This window comes from Phalacrocorax carbo, chromosome 2 (assembly GCF_963921805.1).
Source record: "Phalacrocorax carbo chromosome 2, bPhaCar2.1, whole genome shotgun sequence".
Classification (NCBI taxonomy): Eukaryota; Metazoa; Chordata; class Aves; order Suliformes; family Phalacrocoracidae; genus Phalacrocorax; species Phalacrocorax carbo.
In genome coordinates this window covers 52511494-52531865 of record NC_087514.1, presented here as the reverse complement: position 1 = coordinate 52531865, position 20372 = coordinate 52511494, and the positions used below count along the sequence as shown (strand labels likewise).

At 38.6% G+C, this 20372-nt stretch overlaps 1 protein-coding gene across 4 annotated transcripts in view; it reads left to right on the top strand.

The window, feature by feature from the left end:
* Positions 1 to 20372, top strand: part of MIB1 (MIB E3 ubiquitin protein ligase 1) — an 86293-nt gene that overhangs the window by 17168 nt on the left and 48753 nt on the right. For all 4 annotated transcript variants that reach the window (XM_064442887.1, XM_064442886.1, XM_064442885.1 and 1 more), the window contains exons 5-11: positions 5658 to 5724; positions 9355 to 9559; positions 11136 to 11319; positions 11611 to 11755; positions 12891 to 13024; positions 14088 to 14195; positions 19339 to 19536. In XM_064442887.1, the coding sequence (XP_064298957.1) occupies positions 5658 to 5724; positions 9355 to 9559; positions 11136 to 11319; positions 11611 to 11755; positions 12891 to 13024; positions 14088 to 14195; positions 19339 to 19536 (1041 nt within the window). The remainder of the gene's footprint in view (positions 1 to 5657; positions 5725 to 9354; positions 9560 to 11135; positions 11320 to 11610; positions 11756 to 12890; positions 13025 to 14087; positions 14196 to 19338; positions 19537 to 20372) is intronic.

The window sequence follows — 20372 nt, the reverse complement described above, 5'->3', positions numbered from 1 at the left end:
TCAACTATATTCTGTTGCCAAACTTTTGCCACCTAAGTGTTTAATATGTCTAGAATACTTGATTAACTACTGCAACTGTAAATTTGAATGGGTAAGGGTGATCCTTCCCACAGGATTTGTGCAAATAGAAATACTTGGTTAGTCATTTAATTAACAACAAAAAACTGTTAAAATGTTTGTGAAACTACATATATGAATATATTGTAGTACAATATATAAATAATATGTACATATGTATAAAAAAGAATAATTTGAGGCTTTATATGGTAGTGCTTACCTGACTGTAGTCTATTCCTACAATAATTTTATCTTTGTCAGGTACTTTTATCAAATGCAGTTTTCACTTCAGAATGGATTCTTGGATATCTGTGGCAAATAGTCATTTGAATGTAAAGATAGATTTTTTTTTTAAACTGATGAATTGCTTGCTAAGTGTACAATTCATTTATGATTATTTACTGCTATTTATGTGCCATTATGTAAAGCTGACTAATAGACTGCCAGAAAGTTCATGTAAAGTCGGGGCAAATTTGCTTTGGGACTTAGAATGTGGACTCAACAATATGTAGTGTGTACCCATGTAAATACAGCTGGGAAGATACCCCTACTTGCAAATGAATAATCCTTGACTCAGATGCAAATGGAGCTGATTACAGAAACACAGCTTATTATTGTGAGTCAGGGTTGCCTGTTTGATAGCTGACAGCCTGCATCTGGTCCTCAAAACTAATCTATCTGGCCTGCCAGCTTTTCCTTGGGTGAGACAAGGACTGGCTGGTGGGGCAGCAGGTGCTGGCTGAAAACTTGCATTTATTTCTGCTCTGATCCTTAGAGTTTTTACTTGAGTTTGCTGTGTTTACATATGAAGTGGTTGAGGGGTGCATCTTGCTATTTTCGTGAAGCCTGGCAATTTAAATCTAGGAGTTTCTGCTGCCACAGGCCACAAATTCCCAAACTGAAATCTGTTTATATGGTACTGTTAAGTTGAATGACAATTTTGCTACATCCATACTAGAAATGAATTACTGTTGGCTAATATGGTTATTGAAATTGCTTGCATTTCATATCTGCATGTATTCAGATTCTAGAGCCAGACCAACTGTTAACTGCTTTAGAATTGTGTGAACATAGCGCTTTGCAATAAAAAGAAAAACTGTGGAATTAGGGAGTTAATGAGTAGATTGTGGTTTAGCTTTTTGGACCTGTTCCTAGTTTTTATTTCTTCATATCACAGAGCTGAGGATATAAAGCTGGTAACTTCCATTGGTTTTCAATAAGCATTATATTCTATTACTTACTAATAGAATGATTTCGCTATAAAAACTTAAGAAAATAGCTCCATCAATGGGAGTGCCCTAAATCAGTTTCATTATTTAGGAACTAGTTTCGTGCTACAAAATTTCTTTGCTCTTGTCCTTTTTTTGCTGTGATGAACCTCCTCTTGTTTTTCATTATGGAGGATCTTGCTTTCATCTGCGTAGCCTCTGAAAGAAGTAACTGTAGTTATCATCCATCATTGTCACAGTAATCTGTGAGCCATCTGTGTTTGTGTACTTTTTTCTATGAATTCTGAATAGTTGAATGCATAAGGGAAGTTGAGAAGATTCCTTTCCCTTGTGTTTTTGACGTTACATTAAACTTTCTTATCCTGATTGATACATAACGTCTGTTAATCACCACCTACTTGGGTTACCCTTAAAGATAATCCTTGAAATTACTATAGAGGATTTTAAGAATGACTTAAACACTTTTTTTTTTCAATAAAATCAAGGTAAATGTCTTGGCCTACTAGGCATTGCATGTGAGTTTTAAAAAAAATACATGGAAATATGCTTCCTGCTGCAGTTACAACTGCCAGATCTGTAAAGTAAGTCAAATCTTCAGCTCGCTAGTCCTTTTATTTTGTCCCCAGTACATTCAAAATGAGGTGTTTAGGAAGAAGCAACAGGAATTTTCATTATTTTGCTAGTCTAGTGTCCTTCTGTTGCTTCTAGGTGCTGATCAAAACTGATTTAAAACACAGAAACATAAATTTTGGCTACCTTAACACATGGGGCAGGTGTTTTTTATTATGTATGCACAGTGTAGCCAAGGTTAGGTGGTTAGTTGTTCTGGAATCCAGAGAGGAAGGAGATATTTATGTATACCTTGTGTTTCATTTGCATTTATCAGCAGGCTTTGTTTTGCTGCTTGTTTATGTAGCCTTATTTCTATACATTTTTCATGTAGTCTCAAGCAAGCCAAAGTTCTCATCTCTCTGTGACTGAGTTGCTTAGAAACATATTTCTGTTAAGCAGAAATGTACTTACTAATCCTTTTCTAGTTTTGTTATTTACAGTATTAACTCACAAGGAAGACTTTAAAATGATCCTCCCTAAAAAAAAAAATTACACATGTCAAGTTTTTATAAGTGCATATAATCAGTAGACAGTAAGGTTATAAACCATTCACTCAGGATTTGCCTGAGGTCTGATTTCTTCTGTAAGAAGCTGTGCTATTGTTTTTATAGCTCATACCTCTCTCGTCATTTCAGTCACTTTCTTGACCATCTTCTACTTTCTCCTTTTATTGTTTTCAGTTTTCTCAGCTTCTTGAAACTGAAAATGATTTGAGTTTATTAAATTTGAAATAGAGCACTTCTTACAAACCTTTAGCTAAAGCGTAGTGATTTATCCAGTCCCTTGTCCTAACTGCGTGACAAAGCAGCGCGCGCTGGGCTTTCTCAATTTGCCCTATAAGGGCTTATTTCGTTGCCAAAACCTTTTGTGAGTTTAAAGACTTAAAATGGCCTTTAACAGGTGTATTCATTGCTACCTCAGACAGCTGCAGCTGTGGTACCATTCCTGCTGGTATATCTCTAAGATCAGGATTAATTTCTCTCCTGATATTTGCTGCTGGTGTTAGATGGTATTTCAGCGCATCTGGATCAAACATTCTTTTTCTTATCAGCACACCTAGTTTTCATATCAAGTCTGTAGACTCCCCTCCCTGGTTTTGATGGACAGCGTTCCGTATTGATTGGAGTAACTTAATAGCTATTCCAATAGGCAGCTGCTCCTTCAGCATTGCGTTCCTCTTCAACGTCAAGGATGATGGTACTTTTACACCATCTGCCAACCCTGATGATATTGCTGTAATGTACATTTTTTTCTTCTTCTGAAGTTTTTATGGTGATGAAGTTGGTGGGGTTGTTTTTTTTTGAGTGGTGTATAATTGGATGGTAAGTCAAAGTAAACTGTTATGGTTTCTGTATTTCCCATTTGGCTGAGCAGAGCATGATCTTTATGTAATCCAGTCAAATCCAGCTGGAATGCAGAGAGTTCTTCAGCAAGTCAGAAGCTAGATGCTGGAAGACCAAAGTTCTCCACTGTAGGAAAAACCCCATTATTACTCACTGCTCGTGTACATCAGCTGTTACTACTAATGTGAAAGTCCTGCTGTGCAATCTGTTGTCCTTGTGCTGTTCCTTGAGCTTTCACTATAATTTCCAGCTTAATTGAGGCTTCCATCTGTTCTCTAACTATGCCCAAATTCCACAAAATCTATAGCTTGTTTTCCTGTTTCCTGAAAGAATCTTATTCAAGGTTCATTGAATGATCTGTCCATCAAGTTACTGTATAAAAGCTTATGTTTTGTTTTCATCTTTGCATGTTTGTCTCCACCATGTATTTATACCTGGCCTCATGGTTGTTACTTTTTCTGTCCATGGTGTCACTGTGAGTCTAAAACTTGCATTTTAACATCCCTCATGTTTTGGTACAGTCCCTTTTTTTCTGTGATAGTTAGATCAGACTCTTGTTTTACTCCTTAGTGATCTAACATTGACTTCATATAAGAGAGAGGAAGACAGATGTGAAGCTGAGGTTCAACATCAAGCTACCACTTAGTTTTACAACCACGTATATAATTATATTCCAGAAATAAACTGTGTAGGGCATGGTACCGGCAGGATAAAAAAGAGAGAGCAGATTTGCAAATTTCTGGTGTTTTTTTTTTTCCTGTAAAATGTAAGGTATCTTAACCTGCTTCCTGAGAGTTTCTGCTACAAAATAGTAATTAGTCTTTTTTGAATATTTTTTCTTCTGCTAACTTTTAGCCATCAGTCTGCTCTGTATGTTAATGCTTGCTTTAACGCAAGCAATCTTTCACCCATTTTTTGCCTGTCTGGGAGGACAACTTCCAATGCTCTATTCTTAATGCCCTGAAGAATGTGAAAACAGCTCTTACATGTGTACCCCTTCTTGACTCCTGTGCAGACAGCTGGTTGTTGCATGACACGAAGAGTCTGTATTCAGAGGGTGAGACCAAGTGCTCCCGGGCACATCAAATCGCTGCTGGCGTGGGGGAATGAATCGGCTTGCCATCTGGGATGGTCAGCGCAGCCCCTTTGTCTTCGGCCGAGTTAAACCCAGCACCTGCCCACCGGGTGGCAGCATTTTGTCGCAGGCCGGCTGCTGCTGGGCTGAACAAACTGGCTTTCTCTGATCGCTCATAGGATTTGAAGAGCAGCTAAAATCTCATTATTTTCATCTGGCTGTTTCATCACTTTTGAAAAAGGTGGCGGTACATCATTTGTACATCAGGATACACGCTGAATTTTGCGTTGTTTCTGGTTTCTTAGCAGTTGCAGGTCACTGAGGGTAGCATTGTGTTTGTCAGTGCCTTGATTTGGAAGACTTGAGAGTTTTCATTTTAATCCTTTTGCCAATAAATCTTGGGTGTGGGAAGAATAATTGTTACAGTGTTTGTTTAGTTCTGGTTGATTATATCATAACCACCACCTGTCCTCTGGCCTCCCAAGTCATCGTGTGCACAAAATGCCCTTTGTATAGTGAGAATTGTTCCGTAAGGGGCAAAGGCAGATGGTAGCCTTTTGGCTTCAAGGGTTACACAGGGTTAAAAAATACAGGGAAGGAGAATTATAGGAACTCTGCTGGCTTGGTGAATAGGAGTTGGTTATCACACTTGAAACTTCTGTTTCTCAGATTAATATTAAAGAGTCTTTCTGGACAGTGAGCTGTAGGACTTTTCTCTTTAGAAAGATCATGCTTAGCTTACCCTAGTGTGCTGTGGGTTTTTTTGTGTGTGTGTGTTTTTTTTTTTAATTAATATCCTTGTGTTCTATATGTTCTTAATCAGAAATTCTTCATTTTTCTAGAATTTGGGTGCCAGGTTTTCTTCTCTAACTTAAACATGTGTCTGTCAAAAATGGTTTTGAAGAGGGGGCAGCACTGGCAGGCATTAAATGACCAGTACAGGAAAGGCTGTGGCCTCCAGCACTGTCTGCAGATTTTATTTTTTTTATCTTCCTTGCTTGTGGTTTTCAAAAGGAAGGATAACTTTATAGAGCAATGGAAAGGAGTAATTTTAATTAATGGAAATGTGTTATTTTAATACTTTCCTTTGAGTTAAATGTCTTATCCTTTATAGCCTTTTAATATTGGTGAAGGTTATTAAAATCTTGATGTCAAGGCTGATAGATGGGAAAGTATTTGAGATTATATACATTGGTAGCGAATTCATGGGGCGTGGTTTTTTTTTACACATATTTTTCAGCCTTTCTTAACTGAGTATATTTCAGTTCTAGTTTCACTGACTTATGTTAACCCGGAGACTCACTCAGTGAGGACTAAAGTTGTTTCAATCTTTCTCTATAGTCTGACCTGAAATGCGTCCAAGATGCAAAAGGAGGCTCTTTCTACAGGGACCATTGTCCTGTGTTAGGTGAGTTGAAGATAAAGTAAATTTATCTTGACGTGTTAATTATACTTAGTCTGGATTTCTCTTTAAATGTAATCTAAAAGGACTGTCCTTACTAGTAGAAAGCAAATGGTAGCGTTTCTATGCGTTAATAAAAAATTATAATGCTTTTCTAAATGTGTATGATATCAGTGTGCCAAGTGAATGGCAAGGGAGCTGTTGAGTGTTAAGTAATAAATTGAGTTGCAAGTCTTGTGCACCATATTTCTAAAAAGCCAAAAATAGCTGTGCCTTCTTACAAGATTGTCTTAAATATTCAGAGATGTTCAGTGAAGTAGCACGTACATGGCCATAAACAGGAGTCATTCGAACATATAAATTGACTGTTATTTTATACTAAGACTAGTATACATTGTCAAATCTTAGTTGAGGTTTTCCATATCAGCTATTGCACTGATTCATTCCTCTAGTCTTTTGGCTGGGATGTAGGCATGTTCAGAGTGTATTATAAAACATAATTGCCAGGTGTTTTGGTGTCCGAAATATGGGCAAGTTGGGATAAATTTTATAGATTACTGGAACAAATTTCTTAATTATTAATGTATATTTCCTTGGCAAAACACCTGGTCACAAAACTGGACACTACAGAAACTTTTGCTTTTCTTCTTGAGTTTCTTATTATACTTCAACGCATAAAAATCTTAACTGTCAATATTGGCTTTTGTAAAGTGATTAGAATTCTCTGTTTACTAGTCTTAATCTAATTCTTGCACAAGTACTGGAATTATGATCTCCAAACACTAGCCTTTTATTGATAGCATTGGTGAAAAGCTGAAAATGGTAAAGGTCTGTTTTGTTTAGGGAAAAAAAAAACCCAAAACAAAACACAGTTGTCCAAGAAGTCACTTAGATATGTACTGTCAAGTAGATGAATTGTTTGAAATTAAAAAGCCAAGGTGCTCTGATATTTATATCTTCTGTACCTAAGATTTATTTTGTCATTTTAGTCTGATGTGAATAAAAATAGGAAAGTAGTAATAGGATCAAACTGGTTCTTTATTGCACAGGTAGACTTAGGGTCTTATGGATGCCCTTTATTAATTTTTGTTCCTGCTTTAGAAGTGCGGGCCTGTTTTTCTGCATGTAGCTTACTTTTAGGGTGATGCTGTATTTGAATGCATGAATATTAATCACTAAAGGTAGTAGGAGACTATTCTTTGTTAAACTCTTCCCCTTCCACTATTAAGTTTTTCTTAAAGGATGTTGATGAACTCCATTCATCATTCTTACCACGTTATTGTCCATCTTCTCAGTCTTGCTGTTTGTTAGAACATCTGTCCCTTTTATTTGTCTTCTGAATGTGGTTCACAGATACGTTCATGCTGTGAATTTAAATGTATGCTTGCATTAACAACAAGGAAGTTATTTTTGAAGCTTTGCAGTATTCAAAGTAGAGTGCAAATAATATTCCAGCAGGGGCCTAATAGAGAGTAGTATGTAGCTGGGGCAAAATACCGGGACTGATTTTGTTCAGTACCACATCCGTGATCTTGATGAGAGACAATACAATCCCAGACAATTTGCAGGTGATAGCAAATTGGCAGAGGGGTGTAGTTGAAGGCAGAGCTTTATTCAGAAGACCCTTGAGGAAGTGAAGAATTCTGTGAATGGATACCTCGTGGAGTTCAACCAGGAGTACAGTTTTGCACTCTGGTGGGAATAAGGCTATGGACCAGGAATTCACAGACCCGGGGTTGTGAATGCCTGAGTGAGATGCCTTGCTGAGGAAGACCTGGGTGTTGACCTGAATACCAAATTGAATGAGACAGCAGTGTGTTGTCACTACAAATACGGTAAATTTCATATTAGGAGGATGGTGGGCAACAGACTAGAAGTTATTGCCTCTTCTCAATGGTGATGAACCTGTGTCTAGAATACTATGTCCTCTTTGTGTCATTGTCTGTCCATCTCCCCTTCCCCCTCTGTTTTGAGAAACTGGAGAGGGTCTGATGGTGGTCTGCTAAAGTGGTTAAGAGACTGAGAGGACATGATTTGCAAGGAGGAGGAGCTGGGCTTGTGTAGTCTGGTAAGAAGGAGGTTAAGAGGTAATCCACTAGCCACCTACAACCACTTGAAGGTGATTGAAAACAATGACACCAATATTTCAGTAGTGGCAATTGGCATAAAAAAAAATGGCCTTAAGGCCACTTTAAGTGACTCAAGAGGTTCAGATCAGATATTGAAGAAATTTTCTGTTACACCTACAGCTCTATATTGCAGCACTGGGAAAAATTACTTGGAGAGGTTGTGGAGCCTCAGGCCTTGGGGGCTTTCAGGACTCAGATGGGCAAAGCTACAGCTGACATCAGCTGGTTGTTAGTTCAGCTTTGTGTGGAATATCAGACCAGATGACCTCTAGAGATCCTTTCCTCCAGCTTAATGCTTCCATGTTACCTGTGTTTTGCTGTGAAGGTAAAGGGTGCAGACTGAAAACAGTGTTCCATCTATAGGTTCTTTAAACTAGGACTAAGACAGAAAGAAGTTGCTAGGTGGTCATAGATGTCAAAGTCCATTGAACATGAGCGTTTATTCATGGGCATGTTTCCTTTCTCAGCAGTTTCTTTTTCAGTAGCATCAGATTCGCCATTCTTTCCTCTGGAGACTTACTGCTGCAACTAGTGCTTCCAACATCTGGTGTGGATTTCATGCTCCTCCTGGAATCAGTTTCCCTCCAAATAATGTTTTTGGTCTCTATGTGTCAGTCTGTTTGTTTGCACTTCCTTATTGTTACAGTTCAAGGACTCTTTCTGCATTATTACCTCTTCCTTGGAAGAGGAAAAACAAACAGTCCCCACTCCACCCCCAGCTTAGAGACAGCAATATTACTAAAGGAGCTCTGCTCACCCTGTCCTTTGCCACTGATGTTGCATTTGAACTCAATATACATGACTTTCTGCAGTTGTCATACTCTTCGCTCTTCTGTGGATGGCAGTGAGCAGGTCCGCAAGTGTGTTCTCTCATCATTTAACGCAGCTTCATGTGTGTGATTGTATGCCATTGTCCCTCCAGCTAATGAATTTTTGCTATGACACATCTTTTGAAAGCAGGCATTGTCTGGGGAGGACATTTTAATTTTGAAATTTGCAGGGGTTTTTTTGTTTGTAGTCATCTCCCAACTTGAGAGGTTAAAGATTTTCATCATTAGTCATTTTGGAGGTGTTCTTTTGACAGTGCTTTCTCCATGTTCAAGGACTGACCCAATTCAAAACCATTTTCTGTGGGCCTTCTGCTTATCTTTCAGCCTCTGAGTGGGTAGATGGCACTTTGTGTATGACTTTCTCAAAATTATCAGAGCTTTTATGTATCTAGATGTCTAACACCATAACTGTTACCATCCCGGTTAGAGCTCACAGTGGAGCCTGTCACGAGTATTTAGCATTTGCCAGTGTCATTGCTATTTGTCTTGAAAACTCAACAAGAAACACACAGTTCCATAGTCAGAGGTTGAGAGTTCATTCTTACCTGTTCACTCCCTTTCAGCTGTTGGCTGATACGATTGCAGAGACATCAAGTCTCAGAAATGAACTCCTGTTCTTTAAATTGCATGGAGAATTGGTGTGGTTATGTGAACATTTCCTTCTTATTCCATTTCAGGTGAGCAAAATGGTAACAGAAACCCTGGTGGGCTGCAAATAGGTGACCTTGTAAACATTGACCTTGATTTGGAAATTGTACAGTCTTTGCAGCATGGTCATGGAGGATGGACTGATGGCATGTTTGAAACTTTAACAACAACTGGAACAGTTTGTGGCATTGATGAGGATCATGACATTGTGGTACAATATCCAAGTAGCAACAGGTTTGTTCTATAGCCATTGTCATTTATTCTCACAAGCTTCCTTTGCCTTCAGCACCTGTGATCACTTGGTGCCAGAAACTTTCTGTTCTCCTTTTGGGTCTATTAAGATTTTCTTGAATTTTTATATTCCTTCTACAATGTGTAATGAGGACTTACTTTTAGAGATGCTTTAGTGGGAAAATGAAGTTTGCTGCCTCTCTTACTTGGTGTAAATCTGAGTCCAAAATAATGAATGATGTTGTGGACTATCTTCCAAAATGTAGAGTTTTAAGCGGTAATTTCTTTTTTACTTACAAAGTATCCCATGGTGTCAAGGGGAATGGTAATAGCAATGCATTGTGGGTTTTCAGGATAATGAAGACAGGTGACAAACTTTTTATGTTGGGGATCTTGTCTAATGTAGAGTGACCTTGGCATGATCTATATCTGGCATTTTCTTATCCAAAGGGATGTTATTTTATGTAAATATGGACCGAGAATAGGAAGTGTTGGGGAAGATGTTGTCAAAACCGCTCCCTGCAAGCAGTTTAGGTTTGAAGTTTGAGCTGCTTCCATGCTAACAGGATTCAAACCCAGCTTTACAGCTGTTTCTGAGCTGGTATGTCCACATGTGTTGGTGTTTCTTGCTCTCAAGTATTGGGCTTATCTTTAAAGAGCAGCTGGTGAATGGAATATCACTTCAGTTTTATCTGGAGGCTGACCTGTTCTGTTTCTCTGGAAAGATTTAACATTGCATTATTCATTCAGGCTTTCCCTCAAGATACTCTTTGTTAATATTGCAAAGTAATGCACACGAAAGCTGTTTTCCGAGCTCACACAAGCTGAAGGGATGCACGTGGCATTTTTTCTGACAATGGCTGCAGAGCCAATGAGAGGAGCTGCTCTACCTTGTGGTTTCTTCCCCGACTTTGCCCTTTATATACATTATCTGATGCTTCTTAACTAGGTTGTGTAGCTGAAAGAAAGTCAACCCCAGACCAAATGGCACATAAAGGAGGGATCACCATATTATATATTAGACTATAACTCAGCATAAAACCAGCTAAATGCCTATAAACCAGTAGAATTTATAGTATGAATTAGGATAGTTCAGTGAAAGAATGAGATGTGTCTAGGACATCCATTTGATTGAGGAGTATTTTTATAACTGAGTGTTACAGTTTGACTTGGGAGGGAGGAGGCAAAATCCTGTGCTCCTCCCATGTTGTGTCCTAACAGTCCAATCCTTTGTGAGACAGCTCAGATATTCCCCTTTTCAACCAGTTGTCTCCTTCTCTCCCTGAAAAAGTAAACAAACTGTATAGCTACTTTCAGGGCTACTATGTTGTTGCCGACTTGCTTCCCATGAGGCAGGATATTTCTTCATTGCTTTACAACTGTGCGTTTCTTGAGATTACCCTGGAAATATTCAACTAATATGCCACAGACAAGTTTATGGGCAAAAAATAAATATACCATAGTATCCTACTGCAGAAGGTTTGTAGGCATACAAACAGAAGTGTGTCCAGTAGATAACTTATAAACATATATTTCACTTTGCATGTTTAAAATCTTCTTTAAATGATTCATTGTCTAGGTGGACATTTAATCCAGCTGTTCTCACCAAAGCCAATGTTGTTCGAAGTGGAGATGCTGCTCAAGGTGCAGAAGGAGGTACCTCTCAATTTCAAGTGGGTGACCTTGTTCAAGTATGTTATGACTTAGAGCGAATCAAGCTTCTTCAGAGAGGTCATGGAGAGTGGGCTGAAGCAATGCTTCCAGTAAGTAGTTGTATGTCTGGATTTGTAAAATCCTAAAACTTGTGTGATATTTATAGTTATGATTGGTAATAATACCTGGAGGTTGTGAGAGTCAAAGTTATTTTCTTCGAAGTTAGGGAAAGTGTATTTCATCAAACACAGTGTAATACTTGATCAGATGTAGTAATCTGCTTAGCCTGGTGAAACTTAGCTGAAGGTATTAGTGACTGTATTATTAAACAATATGAAGTTCGGATTTCTAAATATTCTATTTTTAGTATTTATTTGCATTTGATATTTTCTTTAATACAGACTTTAGGTAAAGTTGGTCGGGTGCAGCAGATCTATTCAGATAGTGACTTAAAAGTAGAGGTTTGTGGGACATCTTGGACATATAATCCAGCAGCTGTCTCAAAGGTGGCATCAGCAGGATCTGCTATAAGTAATGCATCTGGTGGTAAGTTTGAAGAATAATCAGTAATGTATGTATGGCAAGTATTTGTGTTAGTTAAAAAATTGTTTGTAAGTACTTGTATGTAGTTTGTATGCAAAGTTAATAATACTTAGGCTTGGGCTTTGGCTAATTCACATTATACCTTAGAGGAAAGACACAAGAAAAAGCTTACAGTCTGTATGGAGTTGTTGGTACTTGTTATCTTGATACAGTGCAAAAACTCCAAATAGAATTTGGGTTTCCGTTGGGCCACAGTGGAGGTATGTCTTTGGAAGTCTGCTCTAAGAACTTCAAAATTTAAATGATTGGAAGAGATGTTAGATTGGAATAGGGACTAAGGCGTGAAGAGAGTGTCACTGGCTGTAGTGTTTAATAGGTGGTGTGGGATAGCAAGCATAAGTGAGGGATCTGTTGCAAGCAGTTAGTCAGGATAATATTCTTTCCTTAAAATTTCTGTCTTAAAATTTAGTCAGATATCCTTTGACTAATTACAGTGGGATTTTTTTGTATATGTAATAACATTTGAGTTCTGTTGAACATCTGATAACAAGGCAGAAAGACTATCCAACATGCTATGTTCTGTTGACTGTTTCTTAGATCAATTAAACCAGAATGTTTGTATTTTTGGTCTTAGCTAGTTGTTTTTTCCTCTTCACGTATTTGCTTTAATGCCAAGAAACCTTTCTACATAGTTTTCTAGACTTTTTCCTAGGGAGGCGTAAATACAGTGAGTTTTTTGCAGTAAAGTCACTGGCCATAGAACTAGCTAGAAGAGTAGTATGACTTAGTGTTTCAAATCACAGAACACCCTCAGCTAAGCGAGAAGACTTCTAAGAAGCCTGTTATATCAATATGTAAATTAATGTTTTTAACTCCTCCCTAGCCTTCTATATTTTGTGGTAGACAAGCTATTTGTGGTTCACTCAACCTTGTTTTGAAGTGTCTGATGTGACAGTCTAAAGGGCATTGGGGTTCACTGCTTACTCAGAACTGAATAGTGACTTAGAGCTACCATTTGATGGTGGTTTGTTTGTTACTGTGTAAATGCCTTCAGAAACATGACAAATTTAGCTGTTATTTTTCTGTTCTTGTGTGATTTGAATAGTAATCTTAATTGTCCTTTGATTAATAATTACAGAGAGATTGTCCCAGCTATTGAAGAAATTATTTGAAACCCAAGAATCTGGAGATCTCAATGAAGAACTGGTTAAAGCTGCTGCCAATGGAGATGTTGCTAAAGTGGAAGACCTGCTAAAGAGACCAGATGTAGATGTGAGTGTTCTGGTTTGGGAGGACCTGTTCTGGGGATCTGTAATACTAAAGGAAGTGAAGCTGTCCTAGATACTCTTTCCCAGTCACTAGTATGTCTGTATAGAAGTAGTATAGCTGGTTCCAGTGTCTCTTCTCCCACTTGTTGTCCTATGAAATGTGTTGGGGGTGTGTGAAAATAGTGCTTTACACCCTTTTTTGCTGGACGGATTTTGTGTTCATGGCAGACAACAGAACTAAAATACCTTCCCGCCTCTGTCTGTCAGAGTCAGGGCAGGTAACCAAACACTCAAAATTAGTGAAGGATCTTCAAAATCTTTTGTTTTGAGGGGATAGATGGAAGGAGGGTCAATGTGGGGCATTTTTTCCCTGCTGTTGTGAGGTTTGTTTTGGTTTTGCTTTCTTAACTCAGGAGGTAGATCATCTAATCTGCTCTCTGTCAGATTCCTTTTACCAACTCATCTAATCACCTGGTAGTCAAATGTCTAAAGGAAAATGCTTAAGAATTATAGGGCTTGGTTCAGGGAATATTTTTTTAAATCGCAATCAGATGTTTTTCTCACTACAGCAGTAGTAATTCTTGGGATAAGAGACTAAACTCCGTCAGTTCTGAGGACTGATTTGTAGCTCAAGGTTATACAAAACATGGTATTTTGTTCAGACAGACTCCTGTTGTGGCCATAAGTTAGAAAATGAAGTTAAGTATACTGTAGAGCAGAGGGCTGGTATCATTCTGAGACCTGTTCTCAAAATCTTGCCTTTACAGTAGACCAAAGGTGAAAGTTTTTAATCCAGCTATCATTAACATCTTAATGTTTGAAATAAATGCATTTCTTGCTTCTTGCCTTCAGTCTAGCTAACGCTATAGAAATGAAATAGAGAAGACCTAGGAGATTATCCGTATGAGCCAGAAAGGCAGCTGCCTAAAAATTGTTCATTTGATACTTTCATATACGTGCTGTTGCTTTAAGTTTTCTAACAAACTTGCATGTATACTACTAAAGTGGCTCATGGCGGGGTGTGTGTATATCTTGTAAATTATCTCAAAGTATTGATATGCTTTCAGGTGAATGGACAGTGTGCTGGACACACAGCTATGCAGGCCGCTAGTCAGAACGGCCATGTCGACATTTTGAAGTTGCTTCTGAAACAAAATGTGGATGTAGAAGCAGAGGTAACGTAAATATTTCAAAATACACTTTGTGTCTCTGTAAGTTTTAAACTTTTCTACCTACAGAAATAGCAATTCTATTGGAATTGCCTTCTTTTTAAATGCCAGAGAGAGTGAAAAAGCTTCTCTTACTGTGATTATGTTCCTAAATTAGCCTCTACTACAATATTACAAAAGGTCAATATCCAGTTCTTTAGCACCTCTAAGTGAAATATAATGCTAATATAATAGAGCTATGTAAGCTAGTATGTGATTGCAGTGGATGAAGCCCCTTTATTTCCTTTATTTCAACAGCAGAGTGCAATAGGCTACCACACTGCCTGTAGCATTCAGAGAAAAAGATGATGTCGGATGCTGCATCTCCAGCGTAAGATAGTTGCTATGCTTATCTACAGTCTTCAATTAAGAGAAGGTTTTGCATTCTTAACTAAAGCAAGTTTGAGCAGAAAGTACTAACAGGACCTTTGGGTAGGAACTGCCAACTCTGCTTCCAGTTTTTCTGGGTGATTTTGTTTTTGTTTTTTTTTTAAACTTCACCCAAAATGGAAGGATCTCTTTTGTTTAGGTTTTTCTAGAACGACTGTTCGTGAGAAAATTATCTGCCAGCATACTGCGTATTTGCATATTCACAGAATCCAAGGTTGGAAGGGACCTCAGGGATCATCTAGTCCAACCTTTCTAGGAAGAGCGCAGTCCAGACAAGATGGCCCAGCACCCTGTCCAGCTGACTCTTGAAAGTGTCCAATGTGGCAGAGTCAACCACGTCCCTGGGGAGATTATTCCAATGGTCACTGTCCTCACTGTGAAAAATCTCCCTCTCGTGTCCAGTCGGAATCTCCCCAAGAGCAACTTGTGTCCGTTGCCCCTTGTCCTCTCCACGTGACTCCTTGTAAAAAGGGAGTCTCCATCTTCTTTGTAGATGCCCCTTAAGTACTGGTACATGGTGAAGAGATCCCCTCTGAGCCTCCTTTTCTCAAGGCTGAACAAACCCAGCTCTCCCAGCCTATCCTCATATGGCAGGCTTCCCAGTCCTTTGATCATCTTGGTGGCCCTTCTCGGGACCCCTTCCAGCTTGTCCACAACTTTTTTTTGTATAGAGGGGACCAGAACTGTACGCAGCACTCCAGGTGTGGGCTGACAAGCGCTGAGTAGAGCGGGATAATGACTTCTTTCACTCTGCCGGCGATGCCCTTTTTGATGCAACCCAGCATCCTGTTGGCCTTCTTGGCCGCAGCAACACACTGTGTGCTCATGTTGAGCTTCCTGTCCACCAGGACCCCCAGGTCCCTTTCCACAGAGCTGCTCTCCAGCCAGGTGGATCCCAGTCTGTGCCGCACTCCCGGATTATGTTTTCACAGGTGCATGACCTTACACTTGTCCTTGTTGAACTTCATGAGGTTCTTGTTAGCCCACTCTTCCAGACTATCCAAATCTCCCTGTAGAGCAGCTCTGCCTTCTGGAGTGTCTACTCCCCTACTCAGCTTGGTGTCACCTGCAAACTTCATCAGGCTACGCTTGATCCCATCATCCAGATCACTTATAAAGATACTGAATAACACTGGGCCCAATATCGACCCCTGAGGGACTCCACTAGTGACACGTTGCCACTTGGAAAAGGAGCTATTTACCACCACCCTTTGGGTGTGGCCTGTCAGCCAGTTCCCCACCCACTGCACAGACCACTTGTCTAGGCTATAACGCATTCATTTCTCCAGGAGGAGACTGTGGGGGGCAATATCAAAGGCCTTGGAGAAGTTCAGGTAGACAATGTCCACTGCCTGCCCCATGACAACCAGGCAAGTCACTTTGTCATAGAAGGCAACCAGATTTGTCAAGCACGATCTGCCCTTCGTGAAGCCATGTTGGCTTTTCCCAATCACGTGCTTCATTTGACTTGTGATGGCCCCCAAGAGGATTCGTTCCATAACTTTCCCCGGGACTGAAGTAAGGCTGATGTGCCTATAGTTACCTGGATCCTTCCTCGAGCCCTTCTTGTAGATAGGGGTAACATTTGCCTTCCTCCAGTCCTCTGGGACATCCCCTGTTCTTGATTTTTGCATCTTTTACTTACACAAAATGCACTGATACTGAAGCCTTTGCTCATTTTGTGAAGCACAAGAAGGATCTGTCAAATTTCTCTTAAGAATATAAATTAAAACCTGATGGAATGCTTAGAAGTTAAGTGTGCCCAATCATTGTTTGCATAACAGTAAAATTAACTTTATATGCTTGGGCATTTAGCTTTATTGTATTTGTTATACGTGAGTTAAAATATGTTAATAAATCAATGAAATGACGATGTAATCTTTGGAACTGACATTATTTTTGTATTCACAGATGCACCATTACTTTAAATGTTTTCTGCTAAATGGTGAAGGTGGCTTAGATTTGATGCAGTACATGTTTGCTGTGGTCAGATTTCTGCAAAGTAGCTTCATTTTAGAAGTACTGCTTTCACTGCAGTACATAGCATTTACTGTTACAAACTAGACTAAGCTGTTTTTCACCTGTACTGTGGGTTCAAAGCTGCTGTGTTAAGTTGTAGACTGATGCTTTCCTCTCTGGTACAAGGAAGGGTTAGAAGCATTTGAGAGGGAAGTAGAAGCACTGCTTAAACAGCTTCAAGATACTACACCTGGTAATCAGCTAGCTGGAGTTGTTAAGAGTTCACATTTGCTCAGGCTTCAGAAGTATCCTAACACTAGCATTAAAAAAATATTTTCTGGGATTTTTATTTGAATTTTCAAGCCTTTTCATTTAACTTTAAGTTGTTTAAGTGAAGATGATATTCCTAGTTATTTATATAATTGCGTTAATTATTATTATAATGTATAATATGATCAGATCAATGACTATATGTTTCAGACTGAAAAATGTCAGGTGTCTATAAATTAGTGATGTGAAGATGCAGCAGAGAGCGAAAATTTAGTCCATTTAATTCACTGTTGTGGTCTATGGCAAGGAAGCATTGGATAAAAATCCTTACTTTCCCTGCTTTATAGCTAATTTGGCTATATTTACACTTAGAGTCGCTGCTGCAGAGTATAAACATTCATAATGACATTTTCTGGGGTGCCCTCATACTGTTGTCTCCTCTGTGCTTATGCTTCTGACAGTTTAATGTAGGGTACAAGTAGCCTCTGTTTAGTTGGAAAACAATTTGTTACTGATAGAGCTGAAAAAGCCTGATGTAGGTATTAGATGGTAAAAATACATAGCCCTCTAGTCTGCAGAAGTTAATGGGTGTCAGTTATTATACTGACAGTACTGACAATATTATATTGTTGGCATGTATAGAAATATAGTGATTTTAACATTTAGATTTATATCTAAATGTAAGTCTTAAGACAGATGCTTAATCAGTTGCTAGCTTTTTCTAGGTATATTAATATACTGTTGTCTAGAAACTACATGGTGGGATTTAGCTCCTGGGGTTATTTGTTTTGATGCTGAGCTAAAAAGAGGCATGTGCTTTTTTGGACCGATACTAATTAAAGTAGGAATTCTATATATTAACATTTTATAAAAGCAGGGGTTTGCATCTCAAAATGGGAATATACTAAAACTGTAAAATATTTAATAAATTATAGGTGGTTTTTATCAGTATCTCCGTGTAGTTTGCAGACTGCAAATACGAAAGACAAATTACCACATACCTGTGAAAGTGCTCTGTAAATATAAATGTTGTAGCAGTTTAACAGTACTGTCATGCTCTTGATAGTTTAACCTCATAATGATCTTTACAACCAGATGAGAAATACAGAGAAGTTCCCCTTTCTGATTCTTTCCCCTTCCAAACAGGCAAGCTTTGGCTTTTTTTGACTGTTTGTGTTAGATGAGCCTCAGAAGGAATCCTGCTATCTTAGAAGACAATTTTATAGCATGAGTTGGTTTGGAAGGCATAAAAATATTTTGTTTTTAAAAGCTATTGAAGCTGTTGTTTAGTGCCCTGACCATCTTGAAAATTGTATTCGTATTCCCCAAAAGATATATTTGATAATTTGCAGATATGTCTCCTTCAATCACGTTTAAATGCTGTAAATAGTTGCATTGTTATCTTGTAATTATGGAAATACAATTTATTCTAAGAACTATTAATTTTTGCATTAATGTAAAATATATTAGAAATATGTTACACATAATAAAAATAACTTTCGAAAAACTTTGCTGAAGGGGAAGCAAACCGATAAGAGAAACTAAGCTTACCCAAGAGAGACATCACTGCACCCTTGATCAGTCATGATTTTATCTCTTCCTTACAATTTTCAGTATTTATTGTCAAAATGAAACCCTACAAATGCATAGTAATATTCCACTGTGCACAAAAATTTTGTCAGAAACTAGCTTATGGAAGTTATTTCATTGAAACCTTTTTACACCTTCCATTTTACTTTTAGCTCTTGTATACTGTCATTAATGTTGAAATCACAAGTAACCCAAACTGACAGATTTATACTTTGATACCTTAATTCTCAGTTTGGATGAGACTGAAACAAACTGAGTTTAGTCAGAGCTTTAATGCTGTGAATCATCATCATCATAGAATCAGAACTTCTGATTAATTTTGCCAGCAATCCCAAATTTCCTTTGGAAAAGGCTTATTAACTAAAAACTAAGAAACATATAATAAACCCTAATAAATATTAGCTTAACTGTATTAACAAGGTAATTCTCTTGTCTTGTTACAGATTCCACATCACTGTATGCTTCCTGGATTACAGGAGGGGGTACCCTAGGTTACTGAGTGTAACATTTTGGGGGGGGGGTTGGCTTTTGTTTGTGGGTTTTAGGGGGCGGTTTGTTTGGAGGTTTTGGGGTTTTTTTTGACTGTAGTTGGTTTTGTTTGGTAGTAGAAACCCAAATGAATCTGAGTTTCTGATGAACACATCACACAAAGATCCAGGGCAATAGTTGTATATGGTATAGAATATCATATGTTATAGAATATGTCTGTTTATATATGAACAGACTCTACATATATTGCTGTGGTTTAAGCAATTATTTTAATTAGGTTTTTGAATGGTATCATAGTTGTCTAATTTGTCTTTCTCTTTAAAGACATCAAATATGCCCAATGGTTCGGTTTAGTCTTGTTTAAATGTGGAAATGTGGAATATACTGGGTCTAAGTAATGTTTCTACTTTAGGACAAAGATGGAGACAGGGCTGTCCATCATGCAGCCTTTGGCGATGAGGGTGCTGTGATAGAGGTTTTGCACCGAGGCAGTGCAGATTTGAATGCTCGCAACAAACGCAGGCAGACTCCACTTCATATTGCTGTCAACAAAGGTCATCTGCAAGTTGTGAAGACTTTACTGGACTTTGGCTGCCATCCTAGTCTCCAGGTAAAGTAAATATTAATATATATTCACTTTTTATCTACTGAATTTTATGTTTTGCTGTGTGTATATGCTGTGTGTGATAGAAGAATTATGGAAAATGGGATTGAAAGCTGAAGGTCAGCTCTAAGACAAGGGTTCTGGATTTTAGGAGAGCAAACTTCAGTTCACTCAGGGCTCAGTTGGGAGGGGAAGCTTCCATGGGAAGCTTCCATGGGAGACAAAGGAGCTAGTGAGTGCTGGGAATTCTTCAAGAACTCTCTATTGAAAGCACAGAGCCAATTCATCCCCTACAAAGGAAAAGTAAGCAGAGCAAGAGGCCACCGTCGCTCAACCATGACCTCCTGGGTCTACTCAAATCAAAAGGGAAGCAATCTAGAGATGGAGAAGTGGAGGATTATCTGTCAAGAGCTACAAGGGCATTGCCAGAGTGTGCAGAGATGCAGGTAGAAAAGCAAAAGCCCAACTTGAATTGTAACTGGCTGTAGACGTGAAAAATAACAAGAAAGGTTTTTTCAGACATGTCAACCATAAGCAGAAAAAGAAGGAAAACAGAGGCCCACTGTTAAACGGAAAAGGAGAGTCAATCACCAATGATGCTGAAAAGGCGGAGGTCCTCAACACCTTCACCTCTGTCTTTACCAACACTGTTGGGTGCCAGGCTTTGGGAACGAAATTGCTGGTTGATCCTAACACTGACCCACCATCAGTGAAGGAAGAGTTAGTAAATGAATTACTACAGGAGCTTGACCCCTACAGATCAATGGGCCCTGACAACATCTACCTGAGGGTGTTGAGAGATGGCTGACATCATTGCAAGGCCACTCTACATAATCTTCAAG